This window comes from Nelusetta ayraudi, unplaced genomic scaffold, assembly GCF_046127955.1.
Source record: "Nelusetta ayraudi isolate G7.1 ecotype Tasmania unplaced genomic scaffold, CSIRO-AGI_Nayr_v1 ptg000018l, whole genome shotgun sequence".
NCBI lineage: Eukaryota > Metazoa > Chordata > Actinopteri > Tetraodontiformes > Monacanthidae > Nelusetta > Nelusetta ayraudi.
Window position 1 is genome coordinate 5,738,743 of NW_027466068.1, and position 18,932 is coordinate 5,757,674.

General features: G+C 44.4%; 2 protein-coding genes across 3 annotated transcripts in view; both read left to right on the forward strand.

The window, feature by feature from the left end:
* LOC142887998 (NLR family CARD domain-containing protein 3-like) overlaps positions 1-18,932 on the forward strand; it is a 307,344-nt gene that overhangs the window by 84,382 nt on the left and 204,030 nt on the right. The window lies entirely within an intron of this gene.
* Positions 4,714-17,738, forward strand: LOC142888005 (NLR family CARD domain-containing protein 3-like). Its single transcript, XM_076026011.1, has 3 exons — positions 4,714-4,807; positions 5,073-7,017; positions 17,729-17,738. The coding sequence occupies exons 1-3, from the start codon at positions 4,741-4,743 to the stop codon at positions 17,736-17,738; spliced, it is 2,022 nt and encodes a 673-aa protein (XP_075882126.1). The 5' UTR covers positions 4,714-4,740.

Sequence of the window (18,932 nt, forward strand, 5' to 3'; positions counted from 1 at the left end):
ACAGCCCACTGCTTCTGGTAAACACGTGACTATAAACTGTGTCATTATATCATACAGTGACCTATATATGATTGATTTGATGCTGATGATCTTCTATTATTCATCACTGATGAGGAAATGAGTTGAAGAATCTTTGGTTTTGGCAACTTGTTGTCCTTTGTTGTGTGTCTGTGTCGCTGCTTGTCAGTGTGTGTCAGTGTGTGTGTGTCAGTGTGTGTCAGTGTGTCAGGTGAAGCACTGAGGCCTCTGTAGTTCTTTGCTTTCTCAGCGCTGAAGACGGTCTTGTGGGGCCCAATGCTGACTCCCAACACAGAGCTCCTCCTTCCCTCTTTTCAAACTCTGTTTGAATTCCATTTTCAAAGAGTGAGGAGAATTTTCTTTCCTCTTCATTGTATCTAAAAGGCTTCAGCTCCACTTGTTGTGTTGTACTTGTACAAAGTGACTGTGGCTGTTTGTTTCTCCTGCAGAGTCCAGTGTTGAAACGCACCAATGTCAAGTCACTGCTGTCTATTGATGTAGTGACATCCCTGCACAGACCTCAGGAACCTGCTTAGCAGCTTAGCTCAGTGGGTTAGCCTGCTTACTGTGGTGCTGAAAACCAGGGTTCCAATCCTGGTTGTTGGTTCAATTCTGAAGCAAAGCCTCTTTTGTTCTCTTGCTACTTTGAACCAAGCCCAACTCCAACACTAAGTGAGCCTCTAATCTGTTTGACTGGTGGGCCATAATGGCTTCTACAATATGACAGAGGGGCCGCTTTCTCATTGGAGGAAGACATATATCAGGGGATGTGTAGACAACATGTTGCTTTAATGGCAATTAAATAATGAACACAACAAAATAATTGTTTTCATTGTTTTCTATTTCATGACTTAATGACTATTAATATAATTCCTTCAAGTTTGGTCGGCCGGATTGGAGAGTGTAATTGGCCGCATATGGCCCCCGGGACGTAGTTTGACTTCAAACCTGGATCCTCTGACATAATTCCTCCCTTCTGAACAGGCCAGAGGTGGAATCATCTTTATATGACCTTCCGTTCCTGAAATACACGTCTTTGACCTATGAATTTGACCTTTGACCCGGTTCCAACCGTCTGACCCCTGATTCAATTGTTCCGTTACAATCAGGCTCCCTGAAACTGGGAGGGTGGGCGGAGTTTCAACTCAACAACAGGAAGGTAAAGTCAGTGAATGTGGATTTGAACAGTGCCACTGATCCCTCTGGCCCTGCGCTTTTCAAAGCCTCCACTGGGGGGCGCCAGAGGACTGCAGTGGAGGCGAGCGTGAAAAGTGCGGCATCCTATTGAAAGTGAAGCCAAAGTTGAACGATGAAGCGGCGGGAAAAGCAACAGTGTCCATAGTGATGATGAAAGTCTCTGACTACAGTTGATGTGTTGATGATTTGATTGGAGGAATTGCACCAGCAGCCTCAGAATGAAGACATGAGTTGACTGGAGAACTGGAGGAGCTTTCAATGCATTGAAAAATATGTTGAAAAACACTGCGATATTTATTAGAATGTGTTTCAAAGAGATGGTAAAGCATGCAGATGATAGAATGTGTTGAAAAAAGACATTGAAGATCAAACACAAAGGATTATTAAAATGTTATTGAAATATACACGTTTAAGAACATACACATGTGAAAGATGCTTACAAAAATACACATGTGTACAACATTTATTGTTGAAACCTTTTTTTAATTAACAAAGCAATGAGAATAACAGTAGTAATGGACCTACCTTGACCTCTGACCCTTGACCTTTGACCCTGAGAGAGAGAGATTATTTCAAGTCGAGGCTTTTTAAGGTCAAAGGTGATCAGAGCAATGATACTTCAGCATCAAAGCTTCTCTACAATAAATGCAGCATCCTGAATGCTGCTCATTGAGATGTGTGTGTGTGTGTGTGTGTGTGTGTGTGTGTGTGTGTGTGTGTGTGTGTGTGTGTGGCCAGCAGAGGGCAGTGTTACTGCAGCTTGCAGTCATTTGCAGCCATTTTCAAGCAGTGGCTCCAGTGCTTGGATGTTTCCCACAAGCTTCATTTGTCCATCACTACTTTGTCCTGCAGTGTGTTCTGCTCCTTGTGCAGTTTCTGCCACTGTTTTCCTGCCACTGCTTCTGACACAATGTTTGCTGCCCTTGTCTTTTGATGGAGTGAGCATCCTTGAGGACCAGACCATCTTCACCTCTTGCACTCCAACTGCTCCTGGGAGCCACAGCCACACTGGATGCACCCTGGCAGAGAGAGAGGGGCGTGGCTGCACTTCAGCTCAACACAGCGTCATGTGATTTCAGGGAAGTGGGAGCAGAAACACTGATCAGAGAATCTAAGAATCAGAAAATATCCCAAGAGCACCTCAAAGTCCAAGTGCTTCTCCGTCTGGCTGCATGTTGGCTGGAGGCAGCAGCAGCAGCAGCAGCAGGAGTCCTCCTCTCTGTTCACAGAGGGTCGCTCTAGGTGGACACAGGTGGCTTCTTTCACTCCTCTCTCAAACCATCTGTCTTCTGTGTCTAAAATCTGGACCTTTGAGTCTTGGAAGGAGGGGCCTTTGTCCCGGAAATACAGATGAACCGCTGACTCAACAGAGCTGTTGATGACAACACCTGCTTGATCATCAACACCTGATGTTGAAAAATCAACACCTTGCTATTGGTCGGTCCCATCAGCCTTGGCCCCGCCCACACCTCAGAGTTGGAGCATTTCTATCTGGCTGTACCCCAGAGAAACAATGGAAGGCCTCAGATAACTGGAGTATTGATTTGAGAATCCACGTATTGGACGGATCAATATTTTAGTCCTGATCTGCTCAATAGTGTCATTTCCCATCATGCCCCTCTCACCAGTCAAGCCGTCCCGCTGCCAATACTGGTAAAGACACGACATATAAATTTAAATATTGAAGTTTCACATAAAGTATCCAGTTTTTAACGTAGGATTTTACTTATTTGATCATCCAACAGCATTGTTAGATGGCGAACCAATGGCTTGATACTATAAAAACTTCTGGGGTTGGCCAGCCGGAGGGAACGGTGGTGACGCAACGAGGAAATACACTGAAGGCTAGACCGTCCCCAGTGGTTACCGGGGAGGCGGGGTTTGGTCCGTCCTTCTAGGCTGGGTCCTTGAAGAACGCTTCCTTCAGACGGAGGACACTTGGACTGAAGGGTGCACACCCTGAATTGAGACACAGCACATATGTGACGGAGAGTCTGCTTCTCATCAGCAGTGAATCCATCATCTTCACTCAACAGCAGTGAATGTCTCTGATGATGCGTTCAAGGACTGAAGTGTGAGTGCTGACTTCTGCCGTCTCTTCTTCTCTCCTCACATGGAAGTGATGTGTTCACGTTGAGGGAGGATCACTTGGTCCTGAGGATGGGGGGAGGGCTCTTCCAGAGTGCAGCCAGTAGGGGGCATTAGAGGCTCGGCCTCCTTGTTGTCCTCAGGAGCTGACAGGAAGTGTCACATCCCTCAACAAGTGTCCAGTCTCATCACGTCAGGGAGAAACAGGTGCAGCTCTTCAAAGAGGAAATCACATTTTTCTCACCGTCATCATGGACTGCCAACAAGTGATGGCAACTGTAGTTCTGGAAAGAGCCGCCAGGGGGCGCCCTCGAGTCAAAACTACCTTCTACTGCAGACTTTACAGAGAAATGAACACATGCTGAAAAAATAACACATTGATTAACAGGCAGATATTTCAGACAGGTCACTCTATAATATGTCAATAAGAAACACAATGTGTTCAAATGTGGCCTTGAACCTTCAAACCTTCCTATGACTCGTCGGTCCTCGCAGCTCCCAGTTCTGCCACTGAGGGGCGCTGTTTGACCAGTTTTTGCTTGTTTGGTTTTGTTTGTAGCCACAATGCAAGCATCAGTTGTATCATACTGGGGAGTTGATCTTTCTGCCTGGCAACAAGACATTTCCAGCCAATAGAAAAACTATGTCAACATAATAATACTGCTGAAAATCAATCAATCCTCTCTCTCTCTGCCCCCCCCTCTTTCTCCCACCCACTCTGTCTTCCACCCCCCCTTTGACATGGTCACATTCATCATGTTGAAATGCAGCAAAGCCTTTCTGAGACTGAACTTTATGCAGTGGCAGGAATGTTTGATGCTCTGTCATAAAGTGCAGCTCAACTCCACTGAGATGAATTTCAATCCAAAGTTCAGTGCAATGTGACTCCACTGTCTCTGTCTGCTGAGAAACAAAGGGCCAGTTCCACAGAGCCACTGCTCAACCAGAGCCCACCAGGTGTCAACCACACCAGATAGAAAATATACATTTGATAGATGAATATGTCATCTAATAATATATTAGATGATGTGACAAGACCAGCCTAGAAAACAGCTACAAATCCATGACGGGCGCAATGTGGTGGCTAAAAGACGCCGTCATTAACGGCTGCGCTCCATTCTTTGTGGGTCAAATTCTTTGATTGTGAAGCTGCATGAAGGGATTGAATTTAGAAAAGAGAGCAAAAGACAAGAAGTGATTTGTGAAGAGCCCACTAGGAGGCCAGCAGGCTGTCAGTTAGTGTTGATGGAGACAATGATTCCATCCAACTAATGATGGAGTCAGAAAAACAGCTGACAAGTGATGGACACCAACAACTGATCCACTCACTCAAAGCCAAAGTGTCTCCACAGGAAGACGGAGGGGAGTCCTGGTGGTGAGAAGCAGCAGCTGAAGGAGCTTCTACAGCGGCAGCAGCAGCAGCAGCAGCAGGCCAGGATGAGCTGGACGTCCTCGTTATACAGAAGGTTCATTGGCTCATTCTGGGACCGGTCTGCTCCATCAGGTGAGTCCTCGTGTCTTCAGTGTGGAGCAGCACTGCAACCTGCCAGTCACAGCCAGACTGATCACAGTAAGACTGTCCACCGGCACCTCCTTCACTTCTCCCTCTGAGATCACGTCAGGACCTCCAGTGAGAAGATTCACTGAGGGACGTTGAGAGCAAACAGTCACACAGCAGCTTCACCACAGCAGCTGAAAAGTTGTGGAGAGAAAATGATGCTCACACTGTCACACTGATGTTTTCTTCTCCAACCTTTTCTCTGCTCCAGAGGCTGATGATGGTCTGCAGGAGCTTCTACAGCAGCAGAAGATCAGTCTGGAGAGGAGATGTGAACGTGTGACTGAAGGTGAAGAAGCAGGAAGTCAAACCCTCCTCAACAGCATCTACACTGACCTCTACATCACTGAGGGACTGAGTGAGGAGGTCAACAGAGAGCATGAGGTCAGGCAGCTGGAGACCAACAAGACCAAGAAGACCACAGAGACCAAGAAGACCACAGAGACAAAGAAGACCAAGAAGACCAAGAAGACCAAGAAGACCAAGAGGACCACCAAGACCAAGAAGACCAAGAAGACCAAGAAGACCAAGAGGACCACCAAGACCTCTGAGACCATGGAGACCAAGAAGACCAAGAAGAGCCTCCACGACCGTCCAATCAGGTGCAGCCAGATCTTTGAAGCCTCACCTGAGCAGCAGGGACTCAGAGTCAGAGTGGTGCTGACCAACGGCGTCGCTGGGGTTGGAAAAACCTTCTCAGTGCAGAAGTTCACTCTGGACTGGGCCCAGGGCCTGGAGAACAAGGACCTTCATTTGGTATTTCCTCTCTCATTCAGGGAGCTCAACTTGGTCAAAGAGCAGCACGACAGTCTTCTGGAGCTTCTCCATGTTTTTCATCCAACGTTAGAGAAGCTCACAGCAGAGCAGCTGCATGTCTGCAAACTTCTCCTCATCTTGGACGGCCTGGATGAAAGCAGACTGGCTCTGGACTTTGAGAAGAACCAGGTGGTGACTGACGTCACTCAGAAGAAGTCAGTCAGCGTCCTGCTAACAAACCTGATCAGAGGAGATCTGCTTCCCTCGGCTCTGCTGTGCATAACTTCCAGACCTGCAGCAGCCAATCAGATCCCTCCGTCATGTGTGGACTGGCTGACAGAAGTACGAGGCTTCACCGATGACCAGAAGGAGGAGTATTTCAGGAGGAGGTTCAGAGATAGAGGAGATGTGTCCAGCAGGATCATTTCCCACATCAAGGCCTCCAGGAGCCTCCACATCATGTGTGAGATCCCGGTCTTCTGCTGGATCACTGCCACAGTTCTGGAGAGCATGTTGAACTCAGAGCAGAGAGGAGAGCTGCCCAAGACCCTGACTGACATGTACTCACACTTCCTGCTGGTCCAGACCAAGAGGAAGCAGCACAAGTATGGAGGAGGTCCACAGGAGCTGACGGAGGCTGACAGGGAGCTTCTTCTGAAGCTGGGCCAGCTGGCATTTGAACATCTGGAGAGTGGAAACATCATGTTCTACAGTGAAGACCTGGAGAAGTGTGGTCTCAGTGTGACTGACGCCTCTTTGTACTCAGGAGTTTGTACAGAGATCTTCAGAAGAGAGAGTGTGATCTTCCACAAAACCGTCTACTGCTTCGTTCATCTGAGCGTCCAGGAGTTTCTGGCTGCAGTCTTCAGCTTCCACTGTCACACCAACTGGAAGAGGACAGAAGATGGTCACTCTGGAGAATCCCTGGATGAGTTCCTTCAGAAGATGATGAAGAAATCCCTGCAGAGTCCAAACGGTCACCTGGACTTGTTTGTTCGCTTTCTCCATGGACTCAGTCTGGAATCCAACCATAGACTCTTAGGAGGCCTGCTGGGTCTCACTGACAATCATACAGGAACCTTACAGAAGGTCATCAACAACCTGAAGGAGCTGAACACTGGTGATGTTTCTCCTGACAGAAGCATCAACATATTCCACTGTCTGCTGGAGGTGAAGGATCAGTCAGTGCATCAGGAGGTCCAAGAGTTCCTGCAGTCAGAGAACAGATCAGAGAAGGGACTCTCAGCCATCCAGTGTTCAGCTCTGGCCTACATGCTGCAGATGTCAGAGGAGGTTATGGAGGAGTTGGACCCCAGCAAGTACAACACAACCTGGGAGGGAAGATTGAGACTGATTCCAGCTGTGAGGAACTGCAGGAAGGCTGTGATACATTCAGTAAGGTATGTAAACACTGTGTGTGTGTGTGTGTGTGTGTGTGTGTGTGTGTGTATGTGTGTTGAATTGTGAGTCAATGATGAAGAATAATGTCAAGCATATTTTGTTGAGTTGCACTTCTCTTTTTTTCCTTTTTGATTTTGTCTGACTAATTATTCCAGCTAATCTTATGGACTGTATAGGACAGGCAAGAATCAGCTTGGGCTTCAGCCTGCTGCTTTTTCCTTCACACAGTTGTTATGTTTTTGTTGTTGTGAGTCTTTATAATGTGCACATTTGTTTGGGAAGCTTCTTTTTCATTGTTGTCAGTTGATTGCACAAGATTGATTGAATTTACACTGTCAACCAAAATCAACTCTTCAATCATTCATGATGAAGATGATGGTGATGGTGGTGATGATGATGTTGATGATGATGATAATGATGATGATGATGGAGGTGATGATGATGATGATGATGATGATGATGATGATGAGGATGAGGATGATGGAGGTGGTGATGATGATGGTGGTGATGATGATGATGGTGATGAAGATGATGATGGTGATAATGATGAAGATGATGATGGTGGTGGTGGTGATGATGATGAAGATGATGTGATGAAGATTATGATGATGGTAATGATGATGATGATGATGACGATGATGAGGATGATGGAGGTGGTGATGATGATGGTGGTGATGATGATGATGGTGATGAAGATGATGATGGTGATGAAGATGATGATGGTGATAATGATGAAGATGATGATGGTGGTGGTGGTGATGATGATGATGATGATGAAGATGATGGTGATGAAGATTATGATGATGGTAATGATGATGATGATGGTGATGATGATGGAAGCAGCAACTTCTCATTCTGCTCTCCTTCATTCAGTGTTCAACTCTCAGATCTTCACTGTGCAGTGGTGTCTTCAGCTCTGCAGTCCAGCCCCTCCCACCTCACACTGCTGGACCTGAGCTGGACAATCCTGAAGGATCCTGGAGTGAAGCTGCTCTGTGCTGGACTGCAGAGTCCAAACTGCAGACTGGAAGTTCTCAGGTCAGTTCCTGCTTTCTACTGGTGGACAGTGTGCGTCAGCAGATGACAACTGGTGTGTAACGCTGCTCAGTGTGAAGACTTTGAAGCAGATATTAAAGACTCATCTAGACAAAGTGGATGTTGTTGATATTTTCATGTCAACAATCTGCAGCCAGAAAAGACTTTGGATGGTGGAAGAAAGTGTGGAAAATGTCTCCAGTCACTTGAGAGCTCAATGGAAGTTGTTGATTGGTGATGAAGGTCACATGACTGAGCAGAAGATCCTGTGAAGGCAGATTAATAGTGCAGCAGTATTTCTTCATCTTGTCCTTTGAATGTGTTTGACTTGTAACAAGACTCTGATGACTGAAAACAGCCACAAGCACACAAAGGACTCACTGATTATTTTCCATCTTCACTGCTGATTGGCTGCACACTGACTGACACACTGCTGTTGTTATTGTGTTGACAACCCACTGGCACAATGACTCCTTTGAGGGAATGACTCAGTGATCCCAACAGCCGCACATCTGGATCATCAACAGGGAGGAATGACTCTTAATATGACATTTACACCATGGAAGGAATCAAATATTCATTCTTTATTCAGGTTGGAGAGGTGCAGTTTGTCAAAGCTCAGCTGTGATTGGCTGCTCTCAGCTCTGAAGTCCAACCCCTCCCACCTCAGACTCCTGGACCTGAGTCAGAACCAGCTCCAGGATTCAACAGTGAAGGAGCTGAGTGGTTTTCTGCAGAGTCCAGACTGTAAACTGGAGACTCTGAGGTCAGTTCACCCTCTTCACTCTACAACTTCTGTCACTCTTGTTATTGTTGTCATGATTTTCACTTCACTGCTGTTGGAAATTCAATTTGAAGTCACTGGTTTGTGTTTGAAATGAGTGAAACTGGGTTTAAAGGTCCAGTGTGTAAAATACTGCAATCTAGTGGTCAGATTTCAGATTGCAGCGCTCACTCACTCACCCTCTCTCCCTCCCTCTCTGTTTCTGTCGTGTCAGATTCTGAAGTCCACATTTCACTTTGATGTTCAGAGTGATGACACCCTGGAAAAACTCTCCATCATTTATTCTACATTCAGGTTGGAGAGCTGCAGGTTGTCAGAGCTCAGCTGTGATTGGCTGCTCTCAGCTCTGAAGTCCAACCCCTCCCACCTCAGACACCTGGACCTGAGTCTCAACCAGCTGCAGGATTCAGGAGTGAAGGTGCTGAGTGGTTTTCTGCAGAGTCCAGACTGTAAACTGGAGACTCTGAGGTCAGTTCACCCTCTTCACTCTACAACTTCTATCACTCTTGTTATTGTTGTCATGATTTTCACTTGACTGGGCCCTGTTGCAGGAAACTAGGATGAGGGATTAAGCCGGGATATCTTGGTTATCCTGGATCAATTGATGTTTGATGTGGTTGCACAACAGTGGGATAGGTGGAAGTGAGATATGTTCTGCTAGAAGTTACCATGGAGATTTATTGTGTGGAGTGAGCTGCTCCAGACCAGGCTGAGTTCCAGGATCTATTTCATCCTTGTCTCAGTCAACAGTCACCACCAGTGGAAGGCAGTGCTTCTTCCACTCAACACTGCACATTGTTATCATCTCCAGCCACTGTCATTATTTCAAGCTTTGGAATCATTTCATTTCAATCATGATAAAGAAATGAGTTGAGATCATATTGCAATCATTGGATAATTTCTAACATGACTTCTACTTTGCCATGCATCCTATATAAAAATACACATCCCATAGAAAGATGAAGACACATCAAAGAGTAACATGAGCTTGTTTTTGTGACAGTGGACGGTCCTGTCACTATGCCTCCAATTGATCATGCGCCCTGGCTGCTTGGCCAAGGGAAGATCCCTTATGCTGAATGCTTGGTGCGCATGACTATGACCTGGGAGTCTGGGCTTCCAAGCTCGCGAGCTTTGAAAGTTCGAGAGTCTGGAGACTCATGGAGATGGTAGCTCGATAGAACGGCTCCCGAAAGAACCGAAGAAATCACAGACCTACCCCCATCCAGTTGAGTAATATAATTTCCACATACCACGGTAAACGTACAGAGGGGGTAAGACGACAAACAAAGCCCCTGCTTCTATATAACAATCGGCGAGAGAAAGGAAGTAGTTACAGCTAACTCCGTGAAGCCACGCGCTAACGAAGAAGCGAGGACGAGATGGCTAGCTTAGAAGTGTTACTAGAAGAACTGAGAGGTTTCCGTCAGGAAAACAACAAACAACTGAAGTCTATCAAGGAGGAAATTAATAAAACGAATGCAAGAATCAGCGAAGTGGAGGAGCGGGTGGAGAAAAATGAAGAGAGGACTCTAAACACGGAGGAAGTGTTAACCGGGCTGCTAAAGTTACACGTGAAGCTGGAAGAAAAGCTAACGGACCTAGACAGTCGATCTCGTCGGGAAAATGTCAGGATCTACGGTGTTCCGGAGGGGTCCGAGAAGGACTCGGAGTCGATGACTACATTTGTGGAGACCTTACTGAAAGAGGGGCTCGGTCTGGTCGAGAACGCGGCAGACGTGCGGATAGAAAGAGCACTTCGGGCGCTGGGACCGCAACCCCCGAAGAATGTATCACCACGTTCAATACTTGTGAGGTTTTCGAGCTTCAAAATGAAAGAGTCTGTACTGCGCAAGGCTTGGCAACAAAAGGGACTCTTTTGGCGTGAAAAGCGAATAAATCTCGACCACGACTACCCACCAGTCATTCTCAGAAAACGACGAGAGTATACGGAGGTTCGTAGGGCTCTGAAGGAGAACGGGGTCTCGTTCCAGACCCTTTTTCCGGCGAGATTGCGAGTGAGATATGAAGAAGGGCCCAGAACCTACGACAACATAGAGGAGGCTACGGAGGACATGGTCAAAAGAGGTTACAAAGTGAAAGTCATCAGTTCACCTGATTCCCTGAAGGAGCAGATCGAGCGGCTGACCTGGACTAGGACAGGAGGGAGAAGAGAGAAAGGCGCCTCCAGCTCTTCAAGAGAAGTCAACTACAAAGAGAGGCTCCGGGCATTTAGGAGAACATCACCACCAGCTCCTTGAGAATTGAAGGATACCATGTTTTTCCTCTTGAGGTACACTTCTCAGATAGAAATTTCTACATAGGCTAAGTTAAAGATGATAGTTTCACAAAAAGGTTCGTCAGGGTCCATCCGGAACTGTGCTGCTGCCACCTGAAGGGCCCTCACCAATAGATTTGGGAGGACATTCCCTTCCGGGCTGTCACCAAGAAGCTCAACAGGGTCTAGGTTATGGACCCCTGTTTGGAAGCCGAGCTTGTTTTGTTTTGTTTTTTGTTTTTTTGTTTTTTCATTGTGCAGTGAGTATGTATGTTCTTGCTTTATCTGTTCATGTTCTTTTAGTTCTAGTGGGCTTGAGGGGGCTCTCCAATGTGATTGGTGAAATGGAAGACATCACTTAAATGGAAAGAAAACAACTGAAGGTGGTTTCATTCAATATAAATGGGATGCATAATCCGATAAAAAGATGGAAGATTTTATCTAAATTAAAGAAAGAAAAGGTCCAAATAGCTTTTCTGCAGGAAACCCACCTAGACGATTCCGAACATGCCAAGTTGAATAAGATGGGATATAAATATGTGTATTTTTCTTCCCATGCTTCGGGGAGGCGAAGAGGGGTGGCAACTTTAATATCAAGTACCCTGCACTATGAACATATTGCAGAACATAAAGACAAGGAAGGCAGATTTGTTTTGACTACAGGGAAAATTGATGGCGTCCTGATAACTCTTATTAATGTTTATGCTCCACCTGGTAGCGACTGGACCTTCTATAGACACATATTTGAAATGACAGTAACAAAAAGTCAAGGGGTATTGATATATGCCGGGGACTTTAATGTTAGATTAAACCCGAATTTGGATTCGTCTGATGGAAAATCTAATACACAAACTATCAGTAAAAGAATCAGAAACATGTTAGAAGAAACTGGATTGGTGGATGTATGGAGAGTTAAAAATCCATGTCGTCGGGATTACACGCATTACTCCCCTCCATACAAAGTATACTCACGCATAGATTATTTTTTCATGCTCAAAGATGATATTCATAGGATAGAAAAATGTGAAATCGGCCAGAGCCCTAACTCGGACCACAGTCCAATTTATATGTCTTTTTTTCTGACTAAGAAAAACAGATTCACTCTCTGGAGGTTTAACACAAACTTGCTGAAAAATAAAATTATTAAAAATAATTTGAAAGATGAAATTAAAAGATACTTGGATGAAAACGACAATGAAGAGGTGGGGCCAATTATACTCTGGGATGCGTTAAAGTCGGTGATCAGGGGTAAAATAATAGCGATCTCCTCAAACGAAAAGAAAATGAGATTACAAAAACAATACAAACTGGAGGAGGAGTTAAGGAAACTCCAACAGGAGCATTCTAAAACCTTCCGGGAGGTAACAAATATTAAAATCAAGGAAGTGAAAAGAGAATTGGATGAGTTAAACACACTAGAGATACAAAAGAAACTTCTCCTTACAAGACAAAAATATTATGAAAGGGGGGAGAAATCGCTCAAGCTCTTAGCATTTAAATTACGAAAACAACAGTCAGATAGAACTATTTATAAAATACGAAACACAAATACAAATGGTGTTGAGACAGGACTGGGAAATATTCATAAATGTTTTAAAAACTTTTATCAGACCTTATATTCCCAACCCAAATTAAACAACGATCATCAGATAGACATCTTTCTTTCCCACCTGACTCTCCCTACAGTCACGAGTGAACAAAATAAAAAATTAATATCGGAGATAACCGACGAAGAACTACGAGCAGTTATTGGAAAGTTAAAAGGAGGAAAATCCCCAGGAATGGATGGTTTTACCTCCGAGTGGTATAAAGAAATGCAAGATCAGTTAATCCCTACTTTATTGAGAGCGTTTAACTGCGTTTTGAAAGAGAAAATAATCCCTCCTTCATGGAGAGACGCAATAATATCAGTAATTCCTAAGGAGGGGAAGGATAAATTGGATTGTGGTAACTACCGTCCAGTGAGTGTGTTAAATATTGATTATAAATTATTTACTGCCATATTTTCACAGAGGCTTGAAAAGATTTTACCCGACATAATACATAAGGACCAGACGGGTTTTATCAAACACAGAATGACTCAGGACAACATCAGAAAAACATTTCACATCTTGAATCACGTAGAACAAAACAAAATAGAAACTGCAATGCTGAGTTTGGACGCAGAAAAGGCATTTGACTCGGTCAGATGGTCATTTCTGTATAAAGTGTTGCATAAATTTGGATTCCACCAGTCCTTAATTGATGTATTGGCGGCATTGTACGAGAAACCATCAGCTAAGATAAAAATTAACGGAGATCTATCGGAATCATTTATTTTGGAAAGAGGTACGAGGCAGGGGTGTTGTATTTCACCTCTCCTCTTCGCCCTTTTTATAGAGCCTTTGAGCCAAAGGATAAGGCAGAGGCCTGACATAACAGGAGTTGCGATGGCCTCTGGTGAACAAAAGCTATCCCTGTTCGCTGATGATTTAATACTAACTATAACAAATCCAACTAAAACTATACCCATATTAATGGAGATGATTGCGGAATATGGTTCATTGTCTGGTTACAAGATTAAGATCAACAAGACTCAGGTTTTAACACTGAATTATGTCCCTCCAAACAAAATTAAGAGTTTGTATAGATGGAATTGGGAGGCGGATTCCATAAAATATTTGGGGGGTTTTCTAACAAAAGAATTTTCCAGGACTTTCGATGCCAACTATGGCCCCCTAACATCAAGACTAAAAATAGACATACAGAGATGGAATGTGATCCCTTTTTTCAATTTACACTCCAGAGTTGAGTCAGTCCACGCTTGTTATATCTATTTCAGTGCTTACCTATCTTGATTCCGGAGAAACAATTTACAGAATGGGACAGATTAATATCACAATATATCTGGCAAGGGAAAAAGGCCAGAATAAGGTACAGAACACTGCAGTTGAAGAAAGAGAAAGGGGGGTTGGGTCTTCCCAACCTACAGGAATATTATCTTGCAGCTCAACTGAAACCATTAATCTATCTATGCTGTCCACAATACAATGCAGGATGGAAAGACATAGAGAGTTCCTCAGTGGAAGGTGTACCTCTCTTATCGATGTTGATGGACAAAGAACTACAAGATGATTTGATGATACTGCATGACTCGATGTTATACACAATGCTAAACTCTTGGAGAAGAATAGTGAAAATTTGCCATTTAGGTAACCAGATCAAAATGTTCAAGTGGTGCGCTTTTGACTCGGCTTTTAAACCAAACAAGAATGACGGGAGATTCAAGGGATGGATCTCAAAAGGATTAACCACCTATTATACATTTATCAAGAGGGGGGTGTTTCAGAGTTTTGAAGAACTTCAAAGGTCAAATGGGTTGGAGAAGGATGACTTCTTCAGATATCTGCAGGTTAGGTCTTACTATAATCATAATCTACAAGAAACTTGGGAAACAGCTGGACCAGGATTCTTAGAAGTGCTTTTGTCATTGTTGAAATCAGGTTCCTGTACTAAAGTTGTCTCCAAGTTATACAATGGTATTCAGCTGTTCAAACAAGTTGACACAGACTACATAAGGAATAAATGGCAAAAAGAAGGAAATTTAATTATTTCAGTTGAAAGCTGGGAAAAGATTCACAAATTTCAATGGACGACCTCAAGCTCCAATTCATGGAGGGAATTCTGTTGGAAGAACATTGTTCGGTTTTTTGTAACCCCTGCCCAGAAAAAACATCACAGCAACAGTGCTACCTGCTGGAGACAATGTAAGACAGACAAGGCAAATCATTACCATATCTTCTGGGGTTGTCCGGTGATCAAACCATTCTGGGATCAACTGTGCATGCACTTAAATAACATTTTTGTTGAGAAAATTCCTTGTAAATGTGAAGTCCTGTACTTAGGAGACATCTCATGGGATAACTGGAATTTGTCAGATAAAAAACTCATGGCAATGCTTCTGGCAGCAAGCAAAAAAACTATCACGAGAAAATGGTTGAGGACTGAAGCACCTACAATTGATGAATGGATTGATATTGTTCAGAATATTTACATTCTAGAGAAATTGTCATTCTGTCTTAAAGGTCAAAGAGACTCCTTTTTCAGGATATGGACAAAATGGACGGAATATATAAAAGCTGTAATTTCTGTAAACTGAATTTGACTGCTCTGTAAAATCATTGTCATGATACACACTGCTAGACTGGTTCATGAGATGATACACATTTTACTGTGTTTTTTTTTTGTTTGTTTTTTTTTTCTTTCTTTTTTATGTTAAAAGGAATGGAGTATTATTAGCAATTATATTTTCATATCCACACTTGATGTGGACTTTATATTGTACGCAAGAGAAATGTCTGTACACTTGCTTCTCCAAATAAACAATAAATTACAAAAAAAAAGAAAGTTCGAGAGTCTGAATCCCCGTCCCAGGCGCAAATCCTCATGGAGGCTTATGAGGAGGTCAAAGATGGCCAATCCGTTAATCCCAGCTCCATAACCGGGGTCTATGGAAGGAAGCCGCGTGCATGGCGCACTGATCCAGGATAGCTTTCACCTGGCTTGATGAATCCGTGTCTTCTCATCCTGGATGGCTTTTAGTGCGACCCATGAAGCCTGGACACACGTGTTGTGGATTGGTTGAACGCTGAAGGCTTAGTGACTCATCTTGGATGACGCAATCCTACTTTGGTGCAAGGGGGCCCAGACAGCAACATCATCAAGAGCCAGTAATGGACTCCACAGTGCAGCACTCGTTCGCTCGCCCTCCCTCTCCCATTTTATTCTGTAGAGTCAGATTCTGAAGTCGACATTTCACTTTGATTTTCAGAGTGATGACACCCTGGAAAAACTCTCCATCATTATAAACTCTCCATCATTTATTCTACATTCAGGCTGGAGAGGTGCAGGTTGTCAGAGCTCAGCTGTGATTGGCTGCTCTCAGCTCTGAAGTCCAACCCCTCCCACCTCAGACACCTGGACCTGAGTGACAACCAGCTGCAGGATTCATCAGTTAAGGAGCTGAGTGGTTTTCTGCAGAGTCCAGACTGTAAACTGGAGACTCTGAGGTCAGTTCACCCTCTTCACTTTACAACTTCTATCACTCTTGTTATTGTTGTCATGATTTTCACTTCACTGCTGTTGGAAATTCAATTTCCAGTCACTGGTTTGTGTTTGAAATGAGTGAAACTGGGTTTGAAGGTCCAGTATGTAAAATCCTGCCATCTAGTGCCATCAGATTGCAGTGCTTACTTGCTGACGCTCCCTCTCCCCTTCTTGCCAGTGAACTACGGTAGCCTTCCAGCATCATAAAGGATGTGGTTGACAGCAAAGGTGTCTAGTTCTCTGTATAATGATAAAGTTCCATCAACACAAATATTACAACCATCGCTAGCATTAGCCACCTGTATGAGCACTTAGATACTGTAGATAGATCCAGCTGGACTCAGCAGAAGGTCAAGGGTCAATGCAGGTTCTATCATCTCAGTCAGTTCAGTATTGATGAGCAAGATGCAGAAAAGATTCCACTGCATTTCAGTCACTTAATAACCATTTGTTCTCAGCACTTGCTTTATTAGAGGATTCCAGCCTCCAACCATCAATATGAAACTGTTTCTCAAACTGATCTTCCCAACCAGCCGCCTACAAACATGGCGGTGCAAGATGGCCACGACCTTTGACCTTCTGTCTGTTTCTAGAAAGAAGCATTCTAATGGCAGGAAAAGCAGAGGACTTTTATTTTCTACTAATCAAAGACTTCAAACTATATTGACGGTTGTATATGAAGCTTTCAGCAATAAATCTGCACTGATTTTACACACTGAACCTTTGAGGCAAAATGAATCAATGAATTCCAACATTGTTAACAGCTGATCAGTGGTCACATGACTAAACAGGTTGATATAAAATATTTTATTGTGGTGATTCATTATTTCAGTATTATTGTTGTGCTTCTGATTGGTTTAATGGACATTACAGTGTTATAGACATTCATATTTTTAATTTCATATAGTGATGAAAACTCCACTCACTCCATCATTTATTCTCTATTCAGGTTGGAGTTGTGCAGTTTGTCAGAGCTCAGCTGTGATTGGCTGCTCTCAGCTCTGAAGTCCAACCCCTCCCACCTCAGAGAGCTGCACCTGAGTTGGAACCAGCTGCAGGATTCAGGAGTGAAGGTGCTGAGTGGTTTTCTGCAGAGTCCAGACTGTAAACTGGAGGTTCTGAGGTCAGTACTGGTTTGGAACCAGTGGATGATGGTTTCAGCACCAAACACAGTTCATCACACATGTTGAATAAACATTGAACTGAAGGTTGATTCATATCAAAATGACATCCAGAAATATGAAAACTTCATTCTGTTCATCAGTGGTCATGTGACCAAACATCATTTCAACACACATTAGTTTTGGACTGAGGATTTAATTTCAAGGTGACATTTTCTGTAGTGTCAGATTCTGAAGTCGACATTTCACTTTGATTTTCAGAGTGATGACACCCTGGAAAAACGCTCCATCATTATAAACTCTCCAACATTTATTCTCTATTCAGGTTGATTGACTGCAGTTTGTCAGAGGTCAGTTGTGATTGGCTGCTCTCTGCTCTGAAGTCCAACCCCTCCCACCTCAGAGAGCTGGACCTGAGGTTGAACAACCTGAAGGCTTCATCAGTGAAGCCACTGATGGATCTTGTCCACTGCAGAGACTATCAACTGCAGACTGTGAGGTCAGTACTGGTTTGGAAGCAGTGGATGATGGTTCCAGCACCAAAGCCAGTTGATCCCACAGCAGAGGTCCAGTGTTCCCAGTCACAGTGTGAGAGGAGGATGGTGACGTCCAGCTGCTCCTCATTCATCCAACATCTGCTGCCAAACTGCTTCTTCTCTCAGTTCACCCCTCAATTATTGATCAGTTCATCTTCATCAGGCCTCAGTATCAGTCCAACACTCCATGGTCACATGACCTTCATATGTTCCACACTTGACATGTGACTGAAAGTCTGCTTCTTCTCACCAGTCACTCCATCATCTCCATCAACAGTCAACGTCTGTGTGATGATGCGTTCAAGGACTGTGAGTCCTGACTCCTGCTGTCTCTTCTTCTCTCTGCAGGTGGGAGAGGTATTGAGGGAGGATGAGGAGGAGAGTGAAGAGGAGCGCTCCATCTAGTGGTGGCTGACAGAACTGCGTGTCACGATCTTTGACCCCAGTGGAGCCTGGTGGCTGGCGGACTGCTTCTCCCTACAAGCTGCTGTGGTTACTGGGAGAGACGTCCCAGAAGCCACTGGTGGAGCTGAATCCTCAGTGGAAGAAGCAGGACTTGGAGCAGCTGCTCAGTGAAGGCAGCAGCAACACAACCACTGCTTCTGCTCTCATCATCCACGGCTGGAACATCTCAGCATGAAGGTTCCACACATCAACAACACACTGCTCTGCTCTCACTTCAGACTTCTATAACATCTTCATTTTGGAGGTGAAAAATACTTTTCAAGAGACTTTATTTCTGCTGCAGGTGGGAGAGGTATTGAGGGAGGATGAGGAGGAGAGTGAAGAGGAGAGCTCCATCTAGTGGTGGCTGACAGAACTGCGTGTCACGACCTTTGACCCCAGTGGAGCCTGGTGGCTGGCGGACTGCTTCTCCCTACACGTTGCTGTGGTTACTGGGAGAGACGTCCCAGAAGCCACTGGTGGACCTTGCAGTGCCACATATGGACTCTTGGATTGTTCTTGGCCTTCCAGTGAAGCACTGCGTGAGCACTGGAGGTCAACCATGACTGATAGAGGTCAAAGGTCAGAGGTTTGACCAATTACAAAGACCATAATTAATTAGATTATTTTC